This window comes from Giraffa tippelskirchi, chromosome 7 (genome assembly GCF_054371585.1).
Source record: "Giraffa tippelskirchi isolate mGirTip1 chromosome 7, T2T-mGirTip1v1.2.pri, whole genome shotgun sequence".
Classification (NCBI taxonomy): Eukaryota; Metazoa; Chordata; class Mammalia; order Artiodactyla; family Giraffidae; genus Giraffa; species Giraffa tippelskirchi.
Window position 1 is genome coordinate 12,010,651 of NC_137281.1, and position 23,089 is coordinate 12,033,739.

A 23,089-nucleotide genomic window follows, 5' to 3' on the forward strand; every position below is an offset into this window, starting at 1 on the left:
GGAGATCAGGGTTCCGACCTGGCGCTCCTGCACTCTGGGTGTGGCCCGGACAGGCCCCTCCCCTTCCTGGCGCCCCCAGCTATGAAACAGGGAGCTGAGTTTCCTTGTACTTCCACCTCCAAGGCCAAAGGAATCAGTGTGAGAGAGCAGGAAACCTGGGTGCCTAGAGACAGCCGCATTTGCCATCCACGAACATGTTTCCAAGCCTTTCTTGGGGCTAGACTGCAAGGGAGATGGAAGTACGAACCTCAGCAGGAGACCCCTCAGTCCAGCTGGCGAGGTCACACAAGAAACCAAGGGTTCATTTCAAGCCATCCAGGCTGGCTTCCTTGGGAACAGCATGGGGCCTGAGGGTTCTGGGGGTTCATGAAGAGGAGATGGCTCTAGAGGTGGCTCTGAGGAACAAGGGAGATTTCCTGGAGAAAGGAGTGAGATTTGAGGAAGGTTAGGGTTGGGTGGGCTGGCAGGGGCTGGGGCGTGGGGAGATTTGGGGTGACGGGTGGGCTGAGAGGGAGCAGAGGACTGTGGGCTCTCACAGGCCACCCTCCCGCATGTCGCCCCAACAGCCCCAGCCCCGACTCTTCCACGCCTCGGCCTTGCTAGGGGACACCATGGTGGTCCTCGGGGGGCGCTCCGACCCTGATGAGTTCAGCAGTGACGTGCTGCTTTACCAGGTTAACTGCAATACCTGGCTCCTGCCCGACCTCATCGGTGAGTCCGCCACCCTCCCTGGAGGCCCCAGGACAACCAGGGGGTGCTCTGGCCTGGCCTGAGACCGCCACTTATTGGCAGTCACTTGGACCCCTGCAGACCAACAGGCAAAGCTCCTGTCCTCTCCACGTTATCTCAACACTCATGGAGACACCCTCCTTCCTTTTTTTTTTGTTTAAGCAATGTTTTAAATTCTGATTATGAAGTCATGGTAGATAATTCATAAAATAGGAAGAAAAGCATCCCCTATAATCTAGAGATCCCATTCTCTAGAGATGACTGTCATATGTGAGGGTGTTTCCTTTCAGTTCATAGGCTGGCAAGGGGCTGTATCTTGCCTTTGTATTTCATTTGACCATTGTAAGTGACTGACTGTGTTTCTGGGTCTGTCTCCTTTTCATTTTGCTTCTCTCTCTGTCCCTCTGTCTGTAGTTCTCTTTTGCTTTTAATCTATCTTTTCCACCACTCTGTGACTATTTTTTGTTTGTTTGTTTGTTTTTAGGATTTAAAAAAGTGTAGGTGCTCTGTGATGACCTAGATGGGTGGGATAGAGGTGGGAGGGAGGTCCAAGAGGGAGGGGATATATGTATACATATAGCTGGTTCACTTTGTTGTACAGCAGAAACAAACACAACATTTGTAAAGCAGTTATATTCCAATAAAAATAAATTTAAAAAATAAAAATTTAGGGGAAATTCACGTAACGAAATTAGCCACTGTAAAATGAACAATTAAGTGACATTCAGTACCTTCACAATGTTGTTCACCCACCACTGTGGTCTGGTTTCACAAAGTTTGCCTCTGTTTTTATTCCATTCTTTCTGTTCTTTTTCCTACTGATGTGTCTCTCTCCCTCTGTCTTGCTGTGTGTGTCTGATTCTCTTGTTCTGTTTGGCCTCGTCTATCTTCTCCCTGCCTTTTCTTATCTGTCTCTGCTCTTCTTAGACCATCTCTCTGCCCAGCATCCCTCTCTGACTGGCTCCTTGTGTGAATCTCTGCCTGCAGTCACCTGTGCTCTCTCTCTGAACTTGCCGTCTTTCCCCAGGCCCAGCCTCCGTGGGACCGCCAATGGAAGAGTCTGTGGCCCATGCTGTGGCCGCGGTAGGGGGTCGCCTGTATATCTCAGGAGGCTTTGGGGGAGTGGCCCTGGGCCGCCTGCTGGCCCTGACCCTGCCCCCTGACCCCTGCCGCCTGCTGCCCTCGCCCGAAGCTTGTAACCAGACTGGGGCCTGTACCTGGTGCCATGGGGCCTGCCTGTCCGGGGACCAGGCCCACAGGTAACCATGGAGACTGACAGCACATGGGTGGGTGGTACTGGTGCTGTCCAAAGGGGGTTCTGTGCTGGGCCAGGCTTGCTGGGGAGGCCTCAGGAAGGTACTGTCTGGTCGGGAAACCAGCTCCCATGGGAGAAGGGCCAGCTCATCACAGGTGAGGCAGGCTTGGGGAGCGCCTGAGTGGGGAGCCCTGTTTGTGGGCTGGGGCAGCTGAGTCTGAACTGGGCCCCAAATGACCAGTTTGGGGTCATTTAGACCACAAAGATTCGGAATTAGGGCAGTGTCTGGTGGCTTTTAGAAACACCTGAGTTGGAGAAGACTGAGACTGGAGAGGAGGGTGGGTCTGCTCAGAGAGGGCTCCCAGGGCCCAGCCGCCCTGGGCTCTGTCCAGCTCTGGAGACTCCTGGTCTGTAGTTTGGGAATCCAGGCATCTCAGGAGGCTGAAAGTACTTTCCTGAGTTTAGCTCAAACTGTACTGGCCACAGTTACCCTTTGCTGACGTGAAGCTACTAATGGGCTTTGTTTTGTCCCATTACATGTGTCACCGTGTTTACTACAGAATATTATAGGGTCTGATTTTTAGGGTGCTTCCCCAGACTATGCTAGGGGTGTTACATAACAATGGGTACACCCATTGCTTTTCTAAAACCTAGAAAGTTCTGAAACGTGTATGCCTTCAAGGATTTTGAGTCAGGGATTGCGAGCGTCCATGTGGGTGATGGGGAGTCACCGAAGGGGTGAGCAGGAGAGGGCAGGGGTGGGCTCGTGGAGGAGGGGATGGGGAGGGGAGGCTGCAGGTGGAGGCCTGAGAGGAGAAGCCTTGAGCTGGGCAGGGGGCTACAGGGGTCGGGGAGGAGGGTGTGGTCAGGGAAGAATTTAGGAGGGAGAGGCCTCTATGGGTGGAGGGCCAGGAGGATATGGGGTGTTGTCCAATGTCTCTGGCCTGGGATGACAGGTGGCCGTGGGACCATCACCAGGTGAGCTCAGGTGGGGCAGTCTGGGAGGCCTGTGCTGAGACCAGTTTGGGATGGACCTGCGGGGCCTGCAGACCAGTGTCCAGGAGGCACCAGGGAATGGCGCTGGGTGCGGGGAGGATGGAGACTGGCTGAGCGTGATGGGCCAGGCCTCCCGCCTCCCCAGGCTGGGCTGTGGTGGCACCCCCTGCTCCCCTATGCCCCACTCCCCCGAGGAATGTCGACGTCTGCGGACCTGCAGCGAGTGCCTGGCCCGCCATCCCCGGACCCTGCAGCCTGGAGATGGAGAGGTAAGTGGAGGGGTGGGGAACGTGTTTCAGGCACCACGGGGCTCTTCACCTGGGATCAGATGGCAGGAACTGAGACTGGAGGGATGCTGGAGGTCCTGATGACCCCTCTGAGCCAGTACCTCCCCCCTAGGCCTCTGCCCCCCACTGTAAGTGGTGTACCAACTGCCCCGAGGGTGCCTGCATCGGGCGCAACGGGTCCTGCACCTCAGAGAATGACTGTCGCATCAACCAGCGCGAGGTCTTCTGGGCCGGGAACTGCTCGGAGGCCGTGTGTGGGGCGGCCGACTGCGAGCAGTGCACCAGGGAGGGCAAGTGTATGTGGACACGGCAGTTCAAGAGGACGGGTGAGCGCCAAGGCCTGGTCCCCGAGATGAGAGTCTGGAGGGGGCCTGGACTCCTGCTCCAGGGATGCCAGGGGCTCAGGGGCCTGGTCTGAGGGAGGAGGTGGGGAGCGAGCAAGGGACCCGGACCCACTTCTTAATCCCTGCGCCCCCGAACCTCAGGGGAGACCCGCCGCATCCTTTCGGTGCAGCCCACCTACGACTGGACGTGCTTCAGCCACTCGCTGCTGAACGTGTCCCCGATGCCGGTGGAGTCATCGCCCCCACTGCCCTGCCCCACACCCTGTCACCTCCTGCCCAACTGCACCTCCTGCCTGGACTCCAAAGGTGCGGATGGGGGCTGGCAGCACTGCGTCTGGAGCAGCAGCCTTCAGCAGGTACCACACCAGGCCGGGTGTGTGGGTGGCTCTCCCCTCCCTCATCGCATTCACCTTTCTCACCGCCGCCGCCTCTGCCGCATGTCCTCCTCCATCTCCTTAGGTCTGCTCCCACCATCACACTTCCTCTACCTTCCCACTTGCTCTCCCCACCTCTCTTTCTTCCTTCTTTGCCTTGTTTGTTTTTTCTTTTTTGGCCACGCCACGGTGCTTGTGGGGTCTTAGTTCCCCAACCAGGGATTGAACTTTTGTCCACAGCAGTGAAAGCACAGAGTCCTAACCACTGGACCATCAGGGAAGTCCCTGAATCTCATTGTTCAAGTGTTTTTAGAGACCTCAGGCTCTGCCCTGAACTGGTGACTCCCCTAAGTTACCCCATTAACATAAACTCAGGTGTAAAGGAGTTCCTTGTGAATAACAAAAGACATCCCCATCACTCAGGAACCCCTGTGCATTTTAGTAGCTCAGTACCAGGAACCTGGGGCAAAGACCAAATATATCTGGTGTCATACCACTCCATCCCTTAGGAGGGTCATCCACATTAGATGGGAGAATTATTTAGAGCCTGGAGCAGTACCTGCTCTTCAGCAGAAACTCAGTAATGCACCCCCCCACGCCCCACCCCCTGGGAAGATCTCCGTTCTCCACTGTGTGGGGGTCAGTGCAGTGGCTGGGGGTGGGGAGTGCTCCCTGTGGGGACACTCAGTGTGGCTGCAAGGGCAGAGGCCCCCTGCAGTGGCTCCTCTAACAAGCAGAGGCCTCTCTCATCCTCAAGCCTGGGTTCCTTCTGGTGATACAAGATCTCCCTAAGTATTTTTGAGATTGGTGGATTTGTCTTTACTGGGATTCCAGGGACTGGAAGACAACACCGGAGAGCCCACAGGCAGCAGAGGAGCTGGGAGGTGGGAGGGAGTGGTGGGGCAGCTGAGTAGATAGCACGGAGCTGATGCTGCGTGGGAATGTCAGAGGGCCGCTGCCACATCTTCTGACTTCTGGGAGAATCAGTTAAAAACTAAAGTGTGTTGGCTCAGGGATTTTTTTAAAAACATAGGTTAAGGGGACTTCCCTGGCGATCCAGTGGCTGAGACTTCACCTTCCAGTGCTGGGGTGCGAGTTTGATCCCTGGTAGGGAACTAACATCCCACATGCCTTGTGGCTAAAAAAACAACAACAACCAAAAACATAAAAAACACTGCTGCCCCCCACCCCCAACAGATCAAAGGTAACAGGTTTGCAGACAAGACCTGCAGTGCTGTGGCTCAAGGGCAGCCGTGTTGCAACTATCAGACGTTGTTCTTCTGAATGACTTCGGCCTCAGAGTCTGGGGCAGGCCAACAGGGTGCTGTTTTCCCCACTGACTGGCTGGCTTCTTCCTTCCTTCACTTTCTCCTTTCACCAAATTCATCACCGAGCACCTCCCTCATGCCGGGCACTTTGCCAGGCAGTGGGCATAGGTCAGCAGACAAGCTGGGATCCTGCATCTCTTCCAGGAAACACAGTTAATGGTGTTGGGCAACGTCGCAATGGGCCACTACAGTGGTCCCAGAAGACAGTGCTCAGCCGACTGGAGCCTCTGGCTTCTCTCGGCCCCCTTCCCGATGGCCCTGCTATCTGCCAAGGGGGGCACTAAATTTAGATCTGGAAGCCTGACCTGGAGGAGAATTTGGCTCCGGCTGTTCAGCCAGGCTCAGTGCATCACTGGCATAGCACGCAGTGGGTTCAGAGCTCCGGCCACAGCAATCAGGGTTTTCTATTTCAAGATTGCACAATTGCTTTGTTTCTTCCTGAGTGCATCCAGACAGACAGCCTAGACTAATCCCTTTCCCCTTGTACTTAAGACCAGAGCTGTAAATAAAATGCTCTCATACAGTGAGGTAAGTTCCTGACCTCATTGCATACCCTGAGTGCCCGGACACAATAAGTGATGGTGCATGAGCTGTGGTGCGGCCCCTGACCACAGACCCCAAATCCTCCCAGCCAAGGGCAGGAGGATCCTGTTGCCCCAATGGCTGGGCCCACGTTCTTTTTTTTTTTAATTAAAAAAAGTTTTTAAAGGCACTCTCTGCCTCATGAGGGATCTTAGTTCCCCATCCAGAGATTGAACCTGCAACCCCCACAAAGGAAGTTCAAGGTCCTAACCACTGGACTGCCAGGGAAGTCCCTTCCACATTCTTTCTAAGAGACTGTGGCTGGCATCCCCCCCTCCTGAATCTTGTTTCTGTGTCCACTTGGGACCATTGCCTTTCTTTGATTGTAAGAAATAGCTGTATCCCAAGCCAGGTGGTAGAGAGGGCTCACTACACCAACACAGTGGTGCCTCTGGTAAGGCGGGTGGGAAGTGCAGCCAGGCACTGGAGACGGAGCCTGGAAGGCTGCCTCTCCACTCATCTTTAGTGTGTGTGGGTCTCGTCTCTGCTGCCTTCTGCCTCTGCTCTTTCCTCACCCCCTCCCCACTCTCTTCCTTTGCTGTCACTTGTTCATCCAAACGGCCCGGCCAGCCCTGGTCCACACAATCTAGTTTCAAGGCTCTCCGTAGCCTGACTTCTGGTCTGACCTTCCAGTTACAGAGGCTGAGGAGGGAGGATGCAGTGGCCCTGGGTGATGTCTGTTTTGGCCCACCTGGTTGTGGCCAGCAGGGGTGAGATCTCTGAGAAGGTGCGGCCCAGGAAGCTACCCAGGACGCGTGTGTCTGATGCTCCTCCTCTGCCGTTTCTGCTCCCCGCAGTGTCTGAGCCCCTCCTACCTGCCCCTGCGGTGTATGGCCGGAGGCTGTGGGCGGCTGCTCCGCGGACCCGAGAGCTGCTCCCTGGGCTGTGCTCAGGCAACCCAGTGCGCCCTGTGCCTGCGGCGCCCCCACTGTGGCTGGTGCACCTGGGGGGGCCAGGACGGGGGCGGCCGCTGCCTGGAGGGTGGACTCAGTGGCCCCCGTGACGGTGAGACAGCTCTGGAGATGGGGTGAGGGGGGCCGGCCCCTGTCTGGGTTCTGACGTGGGGGTTGGTGCGGAGAATGAACGTGGGGGCCCTCACAGGTGGTGTTCAGGGAAAGTAGGAGCAAGGGCCAGGGTGGCTGGGTGGGTGGTACAGAGGCCCTCGCCCCCCAGGAAGCCCGGTATCCTCATGTCAGGGCTGACGTGTGGGCGACCTGGGGCCTCCTGGGCCTTCCTGTCCTGCCCTCCGGAGGACGAATGTGCCAATGGGCACCATGACTGCAACGAGACCCAGAACTGCCACGACCGGCCCCACGGTTACGAGTGCACCTGCAAGGCGGGCTACACCATGGACAAGTGAGGCTCCGGCTGGACCAGGGCTTTGGTCGGGTTGAGGGGAGCAGGCCAGACCGACCGTGGGGTGGGAGAGCCTGTGAGGAGCAGTAAAGGATGGGGCATGGACCCAAGCAGGATGCAAGAAAACACAGTCCAAGGTGTGGAGGAGGCCGTGAGGTAGGCACTCGGTCCAGGGAGGGCAGGTTGGTGTGTTGGTTAGGTAGGGTACCCTGGAGTGGGGGATCATCACTCCCACTGGAGGTTCTGGGGTGGACCCAGAAGCAGGGCAGTGATGGAACAGACCTGGGGTGGGGTGGACTAGTGGAGAAGAGGGTGGGTGGTCGGGGGTGGGCTCTGAGAAGCTGTGAGGACCCTGATTTTGCCAACCAGGTCTGCCTTGGGGAGGGGGGCGGCTGCTGCCCTGCCCTGACCCCCACCCCCTCCCCGCAGCGTGACGGGACTGTGCCGCCCCGTGTGCGCCCAGGGTTGCGTGAACGGCTCATGTGTGGAGCCTGACCACTGCCGCTGCCACTTTGGCTTCGTTGGCCGCAACTGCTCCACGGAGTGTCGCTGCAACCGCCACAGCGACTGCGCCGGCGTGGGGGCCCGTGACCACTGCCTGCTCTGCCACAACCACACCAAGGTGGCCGTCCGGGATCTCCAGGCCTGTCCCCGGGCCCTGCTGGCCTTCCGCCTGTGCTCTTGAGCCTCGTCCCAAGCCCCAGTGAGCTAGACTCAGGGAGGAGGTGGCATAGCCCCATCTCAGGGAGGATGAGAGGACAGTGGGGACACCTTCTGGGGCTGTGTCACAGTGGGGTGCCTGGGAATAGTGTGATAGAGTTAGTGCTGGGCCAGGGAGGGTGAGCACGTGGAGCCGCATTTGGGATCAGGTAGGGAAGGGCTTTCCTAGCTCAACACCCTGGACTGAAGGTGACTGAGACCCCTGTCACTGGAGGTGTGCAAGTAAAGGTGGAGGACTAAATGGTAGAGGGGCTGGGGTGGCCCAAGCCAAATGCCGGAGCCACTGCTGCCTTCCCATGGTGCCCTCAGAAAGTGAAAAGTGTTAGTTGCTCAGTTGTGTCTGACTCTTTGCGACCCTATGGACTGTTGCCTGCGAGGCTCCTCTGTCCATGGAATGCTCTAGGCAAGAATACTGGAGTGGGTAGCCATTCTCTCTTCTCCAGGCAATCTTCCCAACCCAGGGATCAAACCCGGGGCTCCTGCATTGCAGGCAGGTTCTTTACTGTCTGAGCCACCAGGGAAGCCAGGTGCTCTCAGAACCTCCCCTCACTCTCACACCCACCGGGACCCTTCACTCCCCCTGACCACTCTGTCCCTGGTTTCCAGGGCAGCCACTGTGAGCAGTGCCTCCCACTGTTCGTGGGTTCAGCCGTGGGGGGAGGGACCTGCCGGCCCTGCCATGCCTTTTGTCGCGGCAACAGCCATGTCTGCGTCTCCCGGAAGGAGCTTGAGATAGCCAGGAGGGAGCCGGAGAAGTACTCGCTGGATCCAGAGGAGGTGAAAGAGGCTGGGGTCCTGAGCTCCTGGGTCTGAAGGAGGAGGGGTCTGGTCCGTGTCGGTTTGTGATCACCCTGTCCTCCCTTGGCCAGATTGAACACTGGGTGACAGAGGGTCCCAGTGAAGATGAGGCTGTGTGTGTGAACTGCCAGAATAACAGCTACGGGGATAAGTGCGAGAGCTGCCTCCACGGCTACTTCCTCCTCGATGGGAAGTGCACCAAGTAAGTGGAGGGGGGCCAGGGACCTCTGCCTTGCCCGATAGGAACAGCTCTGAGAGCCAGACTCCTCTCCCTAGTCCTTGGCCCTCAGGCAAGGATGGGATCCCCTGAGGCTAGAGTTGGGGGCAATAAATTATACTCTGGTGGGAGACCTTCCAGTTCAGAGGCTGGTGCTGAAATGCAGGCTACTGAGCAGCCCTGGTGGAGACTGTTGGGCAGAGAGATGGCCCTGGGATGTCCCCGGTGGGCCAGTGGTTAAGAATCCACCTTCAGATGCAGGGGACATGGATTCTATCCCTGGTTCAGGAACTAAGATCCCACATGCTGGGGAGCAACTAAGCCTGTGCCCTGCAACTTGAGAGCCCACATGCCACAACGAAGACCCAGCACAGCCAAAAATTAAAAAAAATTTTAATTTAAAAATAAGAATGGCCAGTCCTGGTGTCTGAGTGATTCCCTGGGCCCAGCAAAGGGACCAAGTTTCCAGAGCCTTGAAGACAAGGGGTAACACCCCAAAATACGGACTCATTTTCCACTCTACCTTCATTGGCCGAGCAGCTGCCAAGAACAAAGGTCACATCTCCCGATACCTGGCAAACAAATGCAGTATTGCCTCACGAATCGATTGCTTCTCTGGGGTGATGTGCTTTGTTTACTCATAAACACATCCAGAGGTGCCCACCAGTGTTTTTGGGGAGAAGCTTCGAGAACAAGTTGAGGAGCGGCTGTCCTTCTATGAGACTGGAGAGATTCCCCGAAAGAATCTGGATGTCATGAAGGAGGCAATGGTTCAGGCAGAGGAAGCGGCTGCCGAGATTACTAGGAAGCTCGAGAAACAGGAGAAGAAACGCTTGAAGAAAGAAAAGAAAAGGCTGGCTGCAATTGCCCTGGCTTCTTCAGAAAATAGCAGTGCCCTGGAGGAGTGTGAGGAGACAAGTGAAAGACCCAAAAAGAAGAAAAAGCAAAAACCCCAGGAGGCTCTTCAGGAGAATGGAATGGAAGACCCATCTGTCTCTTTTTCAAAACCCAAGAAAAAGAAATCTTTTTCCAAGGAAGAGCTAGTTAGTAGTGATCTTGAAGAGACAGCTGGTACTGGAAGTCTTCCCAAGAGGAAGAAATCTTTTCCCAAAGAAGAACCAGTTACTGACCCTGATGAGTCAGAAAACAAGAGGGTCCCCAAGAAAAAGCGGAAATTGTCTTCCAAGGAGGAGCCACTCAGCAGTGGACCTGAAGAGGCTGCTGCCAGCAAGAGCAGCGGCTCCAAGAAAAAGAAAAAGCTCCGAAAGCTATCCCAGGAAAGTTAGAATGGACATCTTCCTAGTGGGGCATAACTTACAGAGGTATTCCCCATCCCATCCCCTAGACCCAGTAAAATAAAAACAAATTCACAAGAAAAAAAAAAATAAATAAAAATAAGAAAAAATAGAGGGGACCCTGAGGGAGAGGCCTCAAGCCAGTCTCCCCATTCCATCCCCTTCCTTCTGACCCTGGGGTCCATCCAACCTGGGTTCTAATCCTAACTCAGCCACTGAATAGCTCTGAGGCCTTAGGGTAAACGGCTTGACCTCTGTGAGCCTCACTTCCTCTTCTGGCCTCATGGATTGCAGCTTATGTTTACAGCATCCAGCCTGGCCCCTGTAGGTCATAGGAGCTCTCTAAGCCACATCTTCTTCCCTCTTTTCAGATGCCAGTGTAATGGCCACGCAGACACATGTAACGAGCAAGACGGGACAGGCTGCCCGTGTCAGAACAACACAGAGACAGGCACGTGCCAGGGCAGCTCCCCCAGTGACCGCCGAGACTGCTACAAATACCAGGTATGGCTGGAGATGCAAGTTATGGGTCAAGGGCCCCAAGTGCAGAAGAGGTCCAAGCTGGGATGAAGTAGCCTGGCTCAGGCAGCACTGACAACATGGTTCTGGTATCTGTCATCCTGGGGATCAAGGTCAGCTTGATAGACTGAGCCCTAGTCAGTGTCAGGCCCTTGGCGTGATGCTGGGAACCCAGAAATGCGCTTCTTGGGGGGCTTCCAGGGTGGTGGAGACAGACTCCATTACAGATAGTCACAACTTAAAGATGGAAAATGCTGGAAAACTCATATCATAGTAGCTTGAGCAAAAAAGAAAATGTAGCTCTCAAAACTGAGGTCTGGAGTTTGCCTTCAGGACTGGCCAGATCCAGGTGCTCACACCTGGGATTGACCAGGGTCAGTCCAAGCTCCAAACCCAACCAGCTGTCTGACCTGGGACAGGTGTCACCCAGGACCAGTTTTGCTTTCTTGATATTTAATCAAAAGGCCTGTTGGTCTTTGCCTGAACAGACAGCTTTGGAGATGAGTTCAGACCTTCTCCTCCAGCAGCTCTGTTGGAGGCTCTGGTAAAGCGGTTTCTTTCACTTCTAATGATAGCAGTTGTTGCTGTTTAGTTGCTCAGTCATGTCTGACTCTTTGTGACCCCATGGACAGTAGCCCACCAGGCTCCTCTGTCCATGGGATTCTCCAGGCAAGAATACTGGAGTAGGTTGTCATTTCCTTCTCCAGGGGATCTTCCTGACCCAGGGATCAAACCTGCATCTCCTGCATTGGTAGGCAGATTCTTTACCACTGAGCCACCTGGGAAGCATCCAGTGATAGCAGTGGTAGTTACTATATAGGGAGTGCTTGCCACTGAGCTGGAGCTATGCCATAGATACAGTGCACACATGGAAGGCTCAGGAAGGCTGTGCTGGGACCTCAGTGAGCTGTGGGCAGAAGAGAAAGAGGCTCAGAGACCTGGCCTGGGTCACAGCTGCTTGGGTTTGGAGCTTGGACTGGCCCTGGTCAACCTCAGAGACTGAGTGATTTCTACTGGAATCAAGTGAGCTGTTATCCATCCACTCATTCATTCTGCACATACTTACCGAGCACCTAGTTATGCCAGGCACTGCGCAGAGTGCTGGGACACAGTAGGGAACAAAACAGGCAAAATGTTCTGTCCTTCCCTGGGGGCTCAGACGGTAAAGAATCTGCTTGCAATTCAGGAAACCTGGGTTTGATCTCTGGGTCAGGAAGATCCTCTGGAGAAGGAAATGACAACCTACTCCAGTATTCTTGCCTGGAGAATTCTATGGTCAGAGGAACCTGGTGGGCTTGGGTTCGTAAAGAGTCAAACATGACTGAGTGACTAACGCTTTCACTTTCTGGGGAACTCATGGAGAAGTCCAGCAACAAACAGACAAATAAGTCAGACACCCAGGGTGTTAATGATGAGCAGTAAGGAGGAAAATGAAGCAGAGAGGAAGGCTCAGGGGTGTGGGGGAGTGGAAATGGTAGATACAGTGGCCAAGAAAGGCTTGAGTGAGAAGGTGACACTTGAGTAAAGACCCGATGGACGTGAGGACACTGGACATTGAGACTTGGGGGAGCAGGGGAGCAATCCAGGCAGAGGCTCAACCAGTACAAAGGCCCCGAGGCAGGACCTACCTACTACAGTCAGAAACAGCAAGGCCAGCAGGCCAGGTGGGCCCACTTGTGCAGGGCCTATGATTTCAGCAGTGTTTGCTACCCGGATACAGAGGAAGAGTCTCCAGTTCAGCAAGGGTAGGTCACTAGTCCAAGGCCACACGGCTAGGGAGGTGGTCGAGCCAGGATTCAACAGAGCTCTGCATTGCTGTGTCTCAGAGTTCCAGAGGCCTCGCCATCAGGGTGCTGTGGTTGCTGGGGTGACACCAGGAACCACAGTGCTGGAGTGTAGGGTGCTGTTAGTGTCCACACTGTGTCAGGGATGTTCGGTTGCGGGGTGGGGGCGGTCACAGGGAAGCTGCTGGGACATGGGGCAACTAATCAGTAGATACAAAATAGAGGACCTACTATAGTGGCAGAGGCTACTTACCAGTAGGTACAAAATACAGTCTGTCTCCTTGGACTGGACACTGAATTGTTCCACCTTGCCCTGCCCGCAGTGTGCCAAGTGCCGAGAGTCATTCCACGGGAGCCCGCTAGGGGGCCAGCAGTGCTACCGCCTCATCTCCGTGGAGCAGGAGTACTGCCTGGACCCTACGTCCCAGACCAACTGTTTCCATGAGCCCAAGCGTCGGGCTCTGGGCCCCGGCCGCACCGTCCTCTTCGGCGTGCAGCCCAAGTTCACCAACGTGGACATCCGCCTGACGCTGGACGTGACCTTTGGCGCCGTGGACCTCTACGTCTCCACTTCCTATGACACCTTCGTGGTCCGCGTGGCTCCCGACACTGGCGTCCACACCGTCCATATCCAGCCGCCACCGCCTCCCCCACCGCCCCCACCCCCTGCTGACGGCGGGCCCCGGGGACCTGGGGATCTGGGGGTACCCGGGGCTGGAGGTGGGCCGGCTACCCCAGCAGAGCCACGAGTGCGGGAGGTCTGGCCACGGGGCCTGATCACCTACGTGACAGTGACAGAGCCGTCGGCGGTGCTGGTGGTCCGTGGCGTGAGGGACCGGCTGGTCATCACCTACCCGCACGAGCACCACACCCTCAAGTCCAGCCGCTTCTACCTGCTCCTGCTGGGCGTGGGAGACCCAAACGGGCCCAGTGCCAACGGCTCAGCTGACTCGCAGGGCTTGCTCTTCTTCCGGCAGGACCAGGCCCACATTGACCTGTTTGTCTTCTTCTCCGTCTTCTTCTCCTGCTTCTTCCTCTTTCTCTCGCTCTGTGTTCTCCTCTGGAAGGCCAAGCAGGCCCTGGACCACCGGCAGGAACAGCGCCGGCACCTGCAGGAGATGACCAAGATGGCCAGCCGCCCCTTCGCCAAGGTCACCGTCTGCTTCCCACCTGATCCTGCTGCCCCGGCCCCCGCCTGGAAGCCGGCCGGGCTCCCGCCACCCGCCTTCCGCCGCTCCGAGCCCTTCTTGGCACCCTTGCTGCTGACGGGGGCCGGTGGGCCCTGGGGACCTGTAGGAGGGGGCTGCTGCCCACCGGCCATCCCCACCACCACTGCCGGCCTGCGAGCCGGGCCTATCACCCTTGAGCCCACCGAGGATGGCATGGCCGGCGTGGCCACACTGCTGCTCCAATTGCCTGGCGGGCCCCACGCACCCAACGGCGCCTGCCTGGGGTCAGCGCTCGTCACACTGAGGCACCGGCTGCACGAGTACTGCGGCGGCGGCGGGGGCGCTGGGGGCAGTGGGCACGGGGCTGGTGTGGGCCGGAAGGGGCTGTTGAGCCAGGACAACCTCACCAGCATGTCCCTCTGACTTTCGGCGGGACCTTCGGCCACAGCAGTCGAGTCCCCTTAGGGTGGCCCCTCCGGACTTGGGGCCCTTCCAACTGGGACACTGTGTCCTCAGAGACTTCCGATTTCTTTCCCCTGGGGCGTCCCCAGACAGAGCCTTCTTTGTTCTGCGTTCAACAATTACTTACCGAATACCTATTATGCGCCAGGCACTGTTGAAGGCACTGGGCATGAGTTGGAACCAAGACAGTCAAGGTCCCTGATCTGGCGGGATTTTAGGTCCCAGCGCCGGTAGACAGTCGGCGTGCGCATGCGCACACGCACGGACGAGGAAAAGCAAGTCTGAACGGGAAAGTGGTATGAGTTAGCAACGGGATGCGCCTGTGAGGGACCTCCGGGTCGTCAGTTGTTCACTGTGTGAAGCTCCGACTTTAAGAAGGAAACTGACTGTGGGAGGAGCTGTGGGGGACGGGATCCAGGCAGAAGGAACTGCGAGGACAGAGGCGCAGAGGCGGGAGGTGGCTGATGTTACTGAAACGGGTCGGAATGCTGGCCAATGTGGCCCTGACCAAGTGTCCAGAGGCAGTGGGGTCAGAGTCGGGCAGGGGGCGGATCATCCAGGGCCCACTGACACCCGATAGGGCTTGGGGTTTTATTCTCAGGGCATTGGGAAGCCATTGAACAGTCTTCTGAGGGAGAATGACAGGATCTGATGTATTTAAGAGTCACTCAGCTGTGTGGAGAATAGACTGGAGATGCTAAGAGAAGCCGCAGGGGGACAGGACACGAGATGGGCTAGGTCAGGGCAGAGTCTGTGAGAGGAGTCTGGGACAGAAACGGGGTGAGTGGAAGGATGTTATGATGGTATACATGGACATTGGACTAGAGGAGGGAAGGAGGCCAGGCTGACACCAGCTTTGTGGCCCAAACTGTGGGCCAAGATGGGGTTGTTGGTGAAGTTGGGACAGACTGGGGCTGTGGGGGAAGATTAGGAGTCCAGCTTTAGACCTGAGATGCCTTTCAGCTACATCTCCTCAGTCAGGTCCCACCAGGGACACAGCCACTGCCCTGAGTATCTTGGCAGAGGGAGCTGAGTGCGGGGGTTGGCTCAATGGTGAAGGAGGGGTGCTGCCGAGAGGAGACTGGAAGTGGGGCCACCCAGGGAGCCAGAGCAGGATGCTGTTTCTGCCACCACAAGGCTGCAGGGACAAGCTCAAGTGTTCCCGACGCCTGGGCCAGGGTCACTGCGCTGCCAGGGCGCATGAGGAGACAAAGCCCCTGCCTGAGATGCCAGCCTGGGTGAGGTTGTGAGGGAGGGGGATACCCAGGTTGGGAGTAGAAATGACAGTTTTCAACCTACAACTCTCTTCCCAGATGACACTGCCTTGAAGCAGCATCTGGCCTTTCCCCAGGGCCTCCCGTCACCTCAGCCGCCACCTTGGAATTCTGAGCCCTTCTGTCCCTTGAGGACTGCCCTGCCGCCCCCAGTCCTAACCATCTTGAACTTTGGACTCCTTTCCCAAGACTCCACCCCCCAGCTGTTTTTTGGACGTTGGGAAGTCGGGACCCTGTGTCTTCCTGTCTGCTGGAGGCCTTCGTCTAAGAGATTTATCCCTGTGTGCCATCAGAGGCTGTGGGAAATTGGGGGAGCAGTAAAAGCAACAAATAAAGAGTGTGTGGAAGACCCAGTGTCTAGTGCTGTCTGTAGGAGATGGGCTGGCTTGGCTCTCTGACCCAGCACCTGAGAGCTGGTTATGTCAGATAAACATCCTTATCTTGGTGCCCCGCCCCCCCAGCCATGTGGCCAGGGCCTGACTCCTCGCCATCTCTTCTGGTGGGCATGGGGGTGGTACCACTGCAGAAGCTCTTGCTTCCCGGAAGGCATGAACTGAGGGGACCTGAAGGCAGTGAGACCTTTGACCCTTGCCCAGATCCCTATCGAAAGGAGACCCCTAGTCAGCTCAGGAAGGAAAACAGCCTGCCTTGGTCCCAAGTTCAGGTTTTATTCTGGCCCCTGACATTAAGAGAAGAACTCAGGCAGCACAAAGACTGAAATGAGGCCTTGACACAGTGAATGTCCTCCACCAAGTAGATTCTTACAACCCAAACGGAAAGCATCATGGAACCTTCTATTTGCCAGTCCTCTGGGTGAACAAGAGCCCTATTGTGAGGGAAGGTGGGGACAGGAGACCCCATCCCTTCAGTGTGGCTGGGAGTGTTCAACGGTGTCCTTTTGGGGGGCATCCCTGGTGGCTCAGTGATAAAAAATCCACCTGCCAATGCAGGATAGAGGGGTTCGTTCTCTGATCTGAGAAGGTCCCACATGCTACGGAGCAACTAAGCCCAGGTGCCACAACTACTGAGCCTGTGCTCTAGTGTGTGGAAGTCAAAACCTCTGAGGCCTGACAAGCCCATGCTCCCCAACAAGAGAAGTCACTGCGATAAGAAACCTTTTCACTGCAACTAGAGAATAGCCTTGCAGCAAGGAAGACCCAGCACAGCCAAAAATAAATAAATGAAAAATTTTAAATAAAAGTTACTTTCTGCAAACCCAGCCCCTAGGCACAGGCTGGCCGCCTCTGATATTTAGCCAAGAACACAGCAATGTGTTGCATCAAGGGGGCCAGTGAGCTTTCGGTGCAGCCTGTGAGTATCACGGTATTTTCAGACTTGATGGGCAGTTTAAGGGATTTTTGGGGATTACTCTGCCCACACACATTTTGCCTTTATGAGATGATAGTTGCACCTAACCTCCAAGACATGACTGTGAACTTATGCAATATAATTGCTAAGTATTAATGCTAGATGGCTCACTTGATCTTTTCATTTGATCTTTCCAACAACCAATTGTATGAGGTAGATACCAGGTAGTCTCCATCTTACAGATGAAAAAACAGTACTTCATAGACATTATTGAGCTGTTGAGTGACAGCTGCCATATGAACCTGGAACTTCTGACTCTCTCACCCACGTTCCTGACCACCAGGCTCTTCCACGTCCCAAGGAAGGGCGGCATTACTCAGCACAGATTGACCTCACTGAAAGCTATCTTAGCACAGAGCAGACGCTAGGAGTCGGTGTTCAAAATGGCCAACTTGTGCTCAGGATAAGGCAGAATTGTCCAACTGGGGAGCTAAGTAGCAGTGGGACATGGTGCTTCAGGGAGTCCCGGAGCCAGTGGTCATCACACATAACCAGAAAGGAGCTGAGGTTCTTCCAGACTCCTACATGTTGTGCTCAGACCCTTTGGTAAGGTCTCTGCCTAACACTCACTTTGCCTTCCTAAGCAGAGTGCTTGCTATTGGACTGGATTTTTCCTCTGGCACAGAGCTACCCTCCCTCCAACCCCTGTCACTGCTATGCAGATGTCCCTATACAGATGCCCCATGGCGTGTCTTCCTCCTTCCTCCATGTCAGCCCCTTGCCTGGCACCTCTCCCTGGTATCCACACACCTGAATGCAAGAGGCTCATAGCGAAGTGAGAGAAAGCCTGGACACGGGAGGCTAGGGACCTGGATTCTAGCCTGTGAGTGGCCACTGACATCCGAGGGACTTCAGGAGAAATTTTACCAAGGGCCTATAGCACTCTAGCACTGTGCTCGGTGCTTGGCATGAGTCTTTATTTTTATTTATTTGGCGGCGCTGGGTCCTAGTTATAGCATGTGGGATCTTTAGTTGTGGCATGCAGGATCTAGTTCCCCAACCAGGGATCAAACCTGGGCCCTCTGCACTGGGCATGCGGAGTCTTGGCCACTGGACCACCAGGGAAGTCCCAGGGAGGGCCTCGCTCTTAAGATGACATGTGAGCAGCAGTGAAGGGGTCAGCCATAAGGACATCTGAGGAAAGAATTCCGAGTTGCGGGAACAGCCAGCGCAAAGCTCTTAACGTGGGAGCACGCCTAACATTTCAGAGTAACAACAAAGAGCCTCCTGTGGAACAAAGAGAATAAAGAGGGAAGGTCACGGGGGAATAAGAGGCAGATTGTGCAGGTCCCTGAGTTGCCGTGAGGACGCTGGTTTTATTTTTTTTTTAATACTTATTTTTATCTGTGTCAGATCTTAGCTGTGGCTCATTGTGGCTCACAGGCTTAGTTGCTCTCCAGCATGTGTGATCTTAGATCCCTGACCAACGCTTGAACTCATGTCCCTTGCATTGGATGGCAGATTCTTAACCACTGGACTACCAGGGAGGTTCCAAGACTCTGGCTTTTTCCTCCATGCAGGAGGTGCCATCAGAGGCATTTGATCTACTTCCAGTGTCCACAGGGCTCCTCTGTGGGGAAGAAACTAAAAAGAGGCTGGAGGTAAGGCAGGAAGTTCAATGGGGGAGCCACTGTGGTTGCAACAAGTCGTGCAGTAGAGTGGGGAGAAGGGAGACTCGGGATATGTTCTGAAAGTAGAACCAACAGAATTTGTTGGGGCAAGAGGTTCAGAAAGGTTTATTAATTTAATAATAAGATAACATAGCTAGGAAGTGGCAAGAGTCAAGGCTGAGCCCCAGGTCTGTCCAGTTTTGAAACCTGAACAGTTTTTAATCTGCTAGTTGCTTTTGCAATAAAGAGGGTGGATTGAATCAGATGATCCCTGAGTGATCCTTTCAGCTCTAGAGTTTTAAACCTGACAGTTCTGTGCTTTGAAGACAGACCCTCAAATGTGTTAGCATTGTATGTAGACCAAGAGTCCGTAGGCAATGAATGAGCAAGGGACCCTCCTAAATTTGTTCATTGAAAGGTTAGTGCCTGCATGGTTCCCAGACAGCCTTTCTGGGTTTGCTTCTTTTTCAGGCTCCGGTCAAGAGCTTTAGGTTGGCAGCTAAGGAGTTAGTGGTTTTACTTTGTTAGCGAGGACTCCCTGGCTTAGTGAGGGAAGAGACTTGCCAATGTCCTACACAGCAGATGCAGGTCAAGCATCTGCCTCTGGAACTCCCTCCACAGCTAGGCATCTCCCCTGTGTCCCCGCCTTCCTCATCAAACCTCCTTCTCCACCCAGATTCCTTCCCTGGGAGAAAAAGGATGTAGGCGGAGTTGGTTTTCAGGTTTTTATTGAGGATGCATTTTTGGTGAGGGATGGGGCGGAGGGGCAGGCCCTCCCAGGAGAGGGCAGAGGAGGGCCGGCGTCAAGGGTGGGGAGGAGGGGGGAGGAGAAGGATGGGGGAAACTTCTTTACTCTCGGATCTTCAGTTCCCGCGCCATCTGACAGAGGGCGCAGGGCAAACAAAAGGTAAGGGCCGCCCAGTCCTTCCCGACGGAGCCCTAGAGGGTGGGAGAGAGAGGTTAGCAGCCCTAACCTGGCTTCCGAGGAGGCCAGTCCCCCAGCCCTCGGCTCCCACCGGTCCCGGGCGCGCACGCACCTGGATGCGGTAGCGCTCGCGCATGCCGGTGCGCAGGGAGTGTAGGCCTCCGGGCAGGTAGGGCGTGCAGCAGCACTCGCCGAAGTCGTCGGAGATGCGACAGGCGAGGCACAGGGGGGCGAAGGTGCCGCACAGACCTGGAGCGGACGCAGGGCGCTAAGGGCGGGGCCCACCGGGTGCCACCGGCCGGCTCCGCCTCGGGGAGGGGCGAGGCGGGGTCCGCGGGGCGCGGAGTGAGGGTCCCAGAGGCAACTGAGTGTTGGAAGAAGTGAAAGTCCCAGAGGAAATTAGGGGTCCGAAGAGTGGAGGTTTCGAGAGCGGGAAAGAGGGTTTAAAGAAGGAGTTGGAGCTACAAGGAAAACAGTCGAGGGTGCAAGGGGGACGAGGAGGGTCCCGGTGAGAGTTGGAAGGTGTGATGAAGCCAGGATCCTAGGGAGAGTCGAGCGTCGGAGAAAGGCGGGAGGGTTAGAGACCGGGAATTCAGGGCCCACGGAAGGGACTGGGGAGTGGGGTGAGGAGGGTGAAGCTGATGGTGACCCTCCTTCCCCTCCCGCTCCTTCCCGGGTCTGGAGAGGGAGCGACAGGGCACTCACAGACGGGCATGTCGTTGCAGCAGTCCGTGAGGCCGGTGTGCCAGTCACTGAGCTGGGTCTGGTAGCAGGTGCTGGCGCTTTGGGGCTGAGTGGTCACTGGGTAGGACATGGCTGCGGAGAGAGGGGGCGGGGGTCAGCGGGCAGCCTCGCAGCACCTCCCCGGCCCTGGGACCTCTGCCGCCCCTCCCTCTGCCGGGCAGTCCGGGCAAGGCCACCAGGCCGCCCACCGAGGGGACACCACTGCGCCTTCCCCGTCCCTGCCGCCACTTCTGGGCATCGCCACCCCATTCTGTCCCCGGAGTTGCTGCCTCCTGCATGTCTGGTTCAGCTGGGGGTGGGGGTCATCCTGCAGGTCTAGGGGAGGTTGGCGCCACATGTGGGCGGGGCCGAGACGTGCCGCCGCCTCCTCCACGTCTGGGCTTGGGGTGCTGGGTTCCCGCGTTTCAGGGCTTCTGGGGTGCAAGCAGGCGCCGTCTGTCTTCCAAGCCAGAGTGCCCAGGGGGAGGAAGTGGCCATGTTCCGGGGACTGGAAGGTTTGGGGGTCCATCCAGCGATCCCACCTTTGCCTTTCACGTTGTCGTGCATCTCAAACTGCATCTTGCTGGCCCTGAGGAGGTGGCGTTGGGGACGGCAGAGGTGGCGGCGGTGACAGCGTCAGAGTCTGCCCAAGGGGTTCTGGATACTGAGGGAGGTCAGGGCAAGGGGCGGGGCACTGGGGGCTGAGTTCTCAGGGGTAAGGATGCTGGGGAGAAAGAGGCCAAGTCAGCTTGCCTGCTAGGAAAGAATGGGACAGGGATGTATGGGGTTGGGGGCGAGAAACTCGCCCATTTCTGTACAGCTGCCCGACAGACCCCAGAGGACCTTCTTATACCAGAGGCAGTGCTGGAGAGAACGACCAAGAGACAGACAGGCAGAGAGACAAGGGGAGAGAGAGATCAGAGCTGGGAGCCTATAGCGCCGCCGCCAGTAGCACTCACACCTGCCCGGTACCTTTTTCTTTCTGCAAGCCCATTTCACAGACAGAACACTGAGGCTCAGGGAGCTGAAGAAGAATGCCTCACACCTGATGGCCCGGCCAAGAGGGTTAGCAGAGGGGGAATCAGGCCCCAGAACTTCCAAATTCAACCCAGTGTCAACAGGTTGAGAAGGGAGGGGGGTCACAGGAGGCATGAGAAAGACAGGGATGTCCAGAGAGGTAAGCAGTCAGAGGAATGTAAGGGGACAGATGTGGAGTTAGATGGAGGACGAACAGAGAGCAGAGGCACCAACCTCTGAGCAGAGAGCTGTGGGCGGATGCTCCTACCTGCAGGACTGCTGTGGCGATGATGGAGACAGAGGTATGGGTGACACCTGGGCACTGAGTGGCTTATAAATGGGCGGGCTATGTGGTGCTGGGTGGAGCTCTGACAAAGATGCCCAGGGAGCCAAGCCGGTCTGGCTGACCCTCTTCTCCCCATTGGGACTTCCCCTCCCTCCCTCTCCAACCCTCATCCCGCTTCTGCTCGGCCTCAGAGGACCTAGGAAATAGTGGGGGAGGGGGTCCAAGGGTGAGGAGCTGGGAGTAGAGGTCTAAAGCGAAGGGGGCAGAAAGACAGAGAGATGGAGGGAGAGAGGGCAGAGGGGAGGTGCAAGGGGCACAGCTGTCCAGAGACCAAAGAGAGGGAGAGACAGAGAGATGGGGAGGGACTGGGAGATAGAGAAGGAGAGGACCAGAGGGGAGAGAGAGACAAGGAGATTCAGAGAGATGGAGAGAGACAAGAAGACAGAGAGAGAGAGAGATGCTGAGACAGCGGGGCACAGACATCTGGGGAGAAATAAGAAAGGGGGAGCCAGAGATTCAGAAAAGAGAAAAAAGGTCAGGTGAGTGGGGGTGCCAACCACTGGCAGACCCACGACCCATGGCTTTGAGGGAAGCGAAAGGGTGAGAAGAGAAAGGCAGATGGTGCTCCCACCACTCTTAGTGAGGCCCCAACTTCCTTGGGAGTGGGGGCTTTGGATCCTCCCATTCAGGCCCACCAGGCACATGGAGGCGGGGCAGTGTGTTTGGGGGGTGACCCATGCTGGAACCAAAGTAAATAAACACGCCTCACCCAACTCCAACCTGGGAAGGGAGGAGGCTGGGAACTGAGAAACCTGTGGTTCCTGAAGGAGGAAGATGTGGTCCAGGATGCTTGAGTCCAAACAGAGCAGAACACTGGGGGCTGGGACTCCCGGGTTTGAGCGCGGAGGGGGCTGGGGGTCCAGACTCTCAGGGCTAAGCTAGGCTGTGTCCCTGAGTTGGGTAGGGGTCCTGGGATACCCAGACTGCTGGCTTCCTGGGAAATGAAAGAGCTGGGGGCCTGGATGCCTGAGTCACCCAGAAGTCTCCCCTCAACAGGTCTGGCGGGGTTGGAGGTGACTCAGTGAAGGAAGTGGCATTAGAGCCGGGTGGGTGAGGTTCCCAGCACGGGTGTCACTCCAAAAATGTAGGAGGCACTGGAAAATCGGGGTGTTAGCTGCAGAAGGAGTGGTGTCGTCACCACGCTGGGTATCACCTTACTGGTCTGGGGTCCTGCTTTCCCCCAAGCCTTGGTCTCCTGGCACCACCCAAAAGTTGCTTGCTCTCCTTGTCCCAGACCTAAGGGCAGCATCCAGCCTCTTGCCTGTTGTCTCCATCACTTGGTCCGGGAGCCTGAATGTCTGGGAAACATCTCCCCGCTCTGTACCCCATCTCTGCATTATTGTCTCTCTGGCTCTGAATCTCTCCTTTCTTTCTTTCTTTCCCCATTTCTGCAGATCTGTCTCCCAGTTTCTCCTGGTTCTCTGTCTCCTCTTCTCTGAGGCCTTCCTCTCAAGCTCTGTGTCTCAGTGCCCTGATCCAGGAGTCTCTGTGCCCTGTCTTGGCATCTCTCCCCACCTTGAGGCCTGCTCTGTGGAGGTAGCCACAGGGCCCCCTCCCCCAGCAGACCAGACCATGGGCTGCAGGTGACTCAGTCAGGGTCAGATTCTAGGG

At 56.3% G+C, this 23,089-nt stretch overlaps 2 protein-coding genes and 1 pseudogene across 6 annotated transcripts in view; 2 read left to right on the forward strand and 1 right to left on the reverse strand.

The window, feature by feature from the left end:
- The window catches only part of MEGF8 (multiple EGF like domains 8), a 42,034-nt gene extending 26,196 nt beyond the window's left edge, over positions 1–15,838 (forward strand). For 2 of the 4 annotated variants that reach the window (XM_081516172.1, XM_081516174.1), the window contains 14 exons: positions 146–161; positions 340–426; positions 553–711; positions 1,757–1,988; positions 3,126–3,249; positions 3,380–3,593; positions 3,753–3,967; positions 6,693–6,900; positions 7,092–7,251; positions 7,681–7,873; positions 8,578–8,748; positions 8,841–8,971; positions 10,653–10,785; positions 12,908–15,838. In XM_081516172.1, coding sequence (XP_081372298.1) covers positions 146–161; positions 340–426; positions 553–711; positions 1,757–1,988; positions 3,126–3,249; positions 3,380–3,593; positions 3,753–3,967; positions 6,693–6,900; positions 7,092–7,251; positions 7,681–7,873; positions 8,578–8,748; positions 8,841–8,971; positions 10,653–10,785; positions 12,908–14,176 — 3,312 coding nt within the window. In that variant the 3' untranslated portion in view covers positions 14,177–15,838. The remainder of the gene's footprint in view (positions 1–145; positions 162–339; positions 427–552; positions 712–1,756; positions 1,989–3,125; positions 3,250–3,379; positions 3,594–3,752; positions 3,968–6,692; positions 6,901–7,091; positions 7,252–7,680; positions 7,874–8,577; positions 8,749–8,840; positions 8,972–10,652; positions 10,786–12,907) is intronic. The other 2 variants (XM_081516173.1, XM_081516175.1) reach the window with 1 other exon arrangement.
- On the forward strand, positions 8,978–10,354 carry LOC145515536 (nucleolar protein 56 pseudogene; annotated as a pseudogene). The gene has a single exon (XR_014060910.1). The product of XR_014060910.1 is annotated as a nucleolar protein 56 pseudogene (transcript).
- A 3,478-nt stretch (positions 15,839–19,316) lies between the features above and the next one.
- On the reverse strand, positions 19,317–20,208 carry CNFN (cornifelin). The gene is made up of 3 exons (XM_081505885.1): positions 20,098–20,208; positions 19,505–19,641; positions 19,317–19,406 (listed from the first exon to the last, which is right to left on the reverse strand). Exons 1-3 carry the CDS (start codon positions 20,204–20,206, stop codon positions 19,317–19,319), a joined length of 336 nt encoding a protein of 111 aa, XP_081362011.1. The 5' UTR covers positions 20,207–20,208.
- Positions 20,209–23,089: the final 2,881 nt, after the last annotated feature.

What these genes read in the sequence shown, in the direction of transcription:
- CNFN (XM_081505885.1), bottom strand. Translation starts at nt 20,206, where the DNA reads ATGTCCTACCCAGTGACCACTCAGCCCCAAAGCGCCAGCACCTGCTAC. An exon ending in CTGCAACGACATGCCCGTCT is followed by an intron (nt 19,642 to 20,097) that starts GTGAGTGCCCTG and finishes CGTCCGCTCCAG; the next exon opens with GTCTGTGCGGCACCTTCGCC. An exon ending in GCGAGCGCTACCGCATCCAG is followed by an intron (nt 19,407 to 19,504) that starts GTGCGTGCGCGC and finishes CCCACCCTCTAG; the next exon opens with GGCTCCGTCGGGAAGGACTG.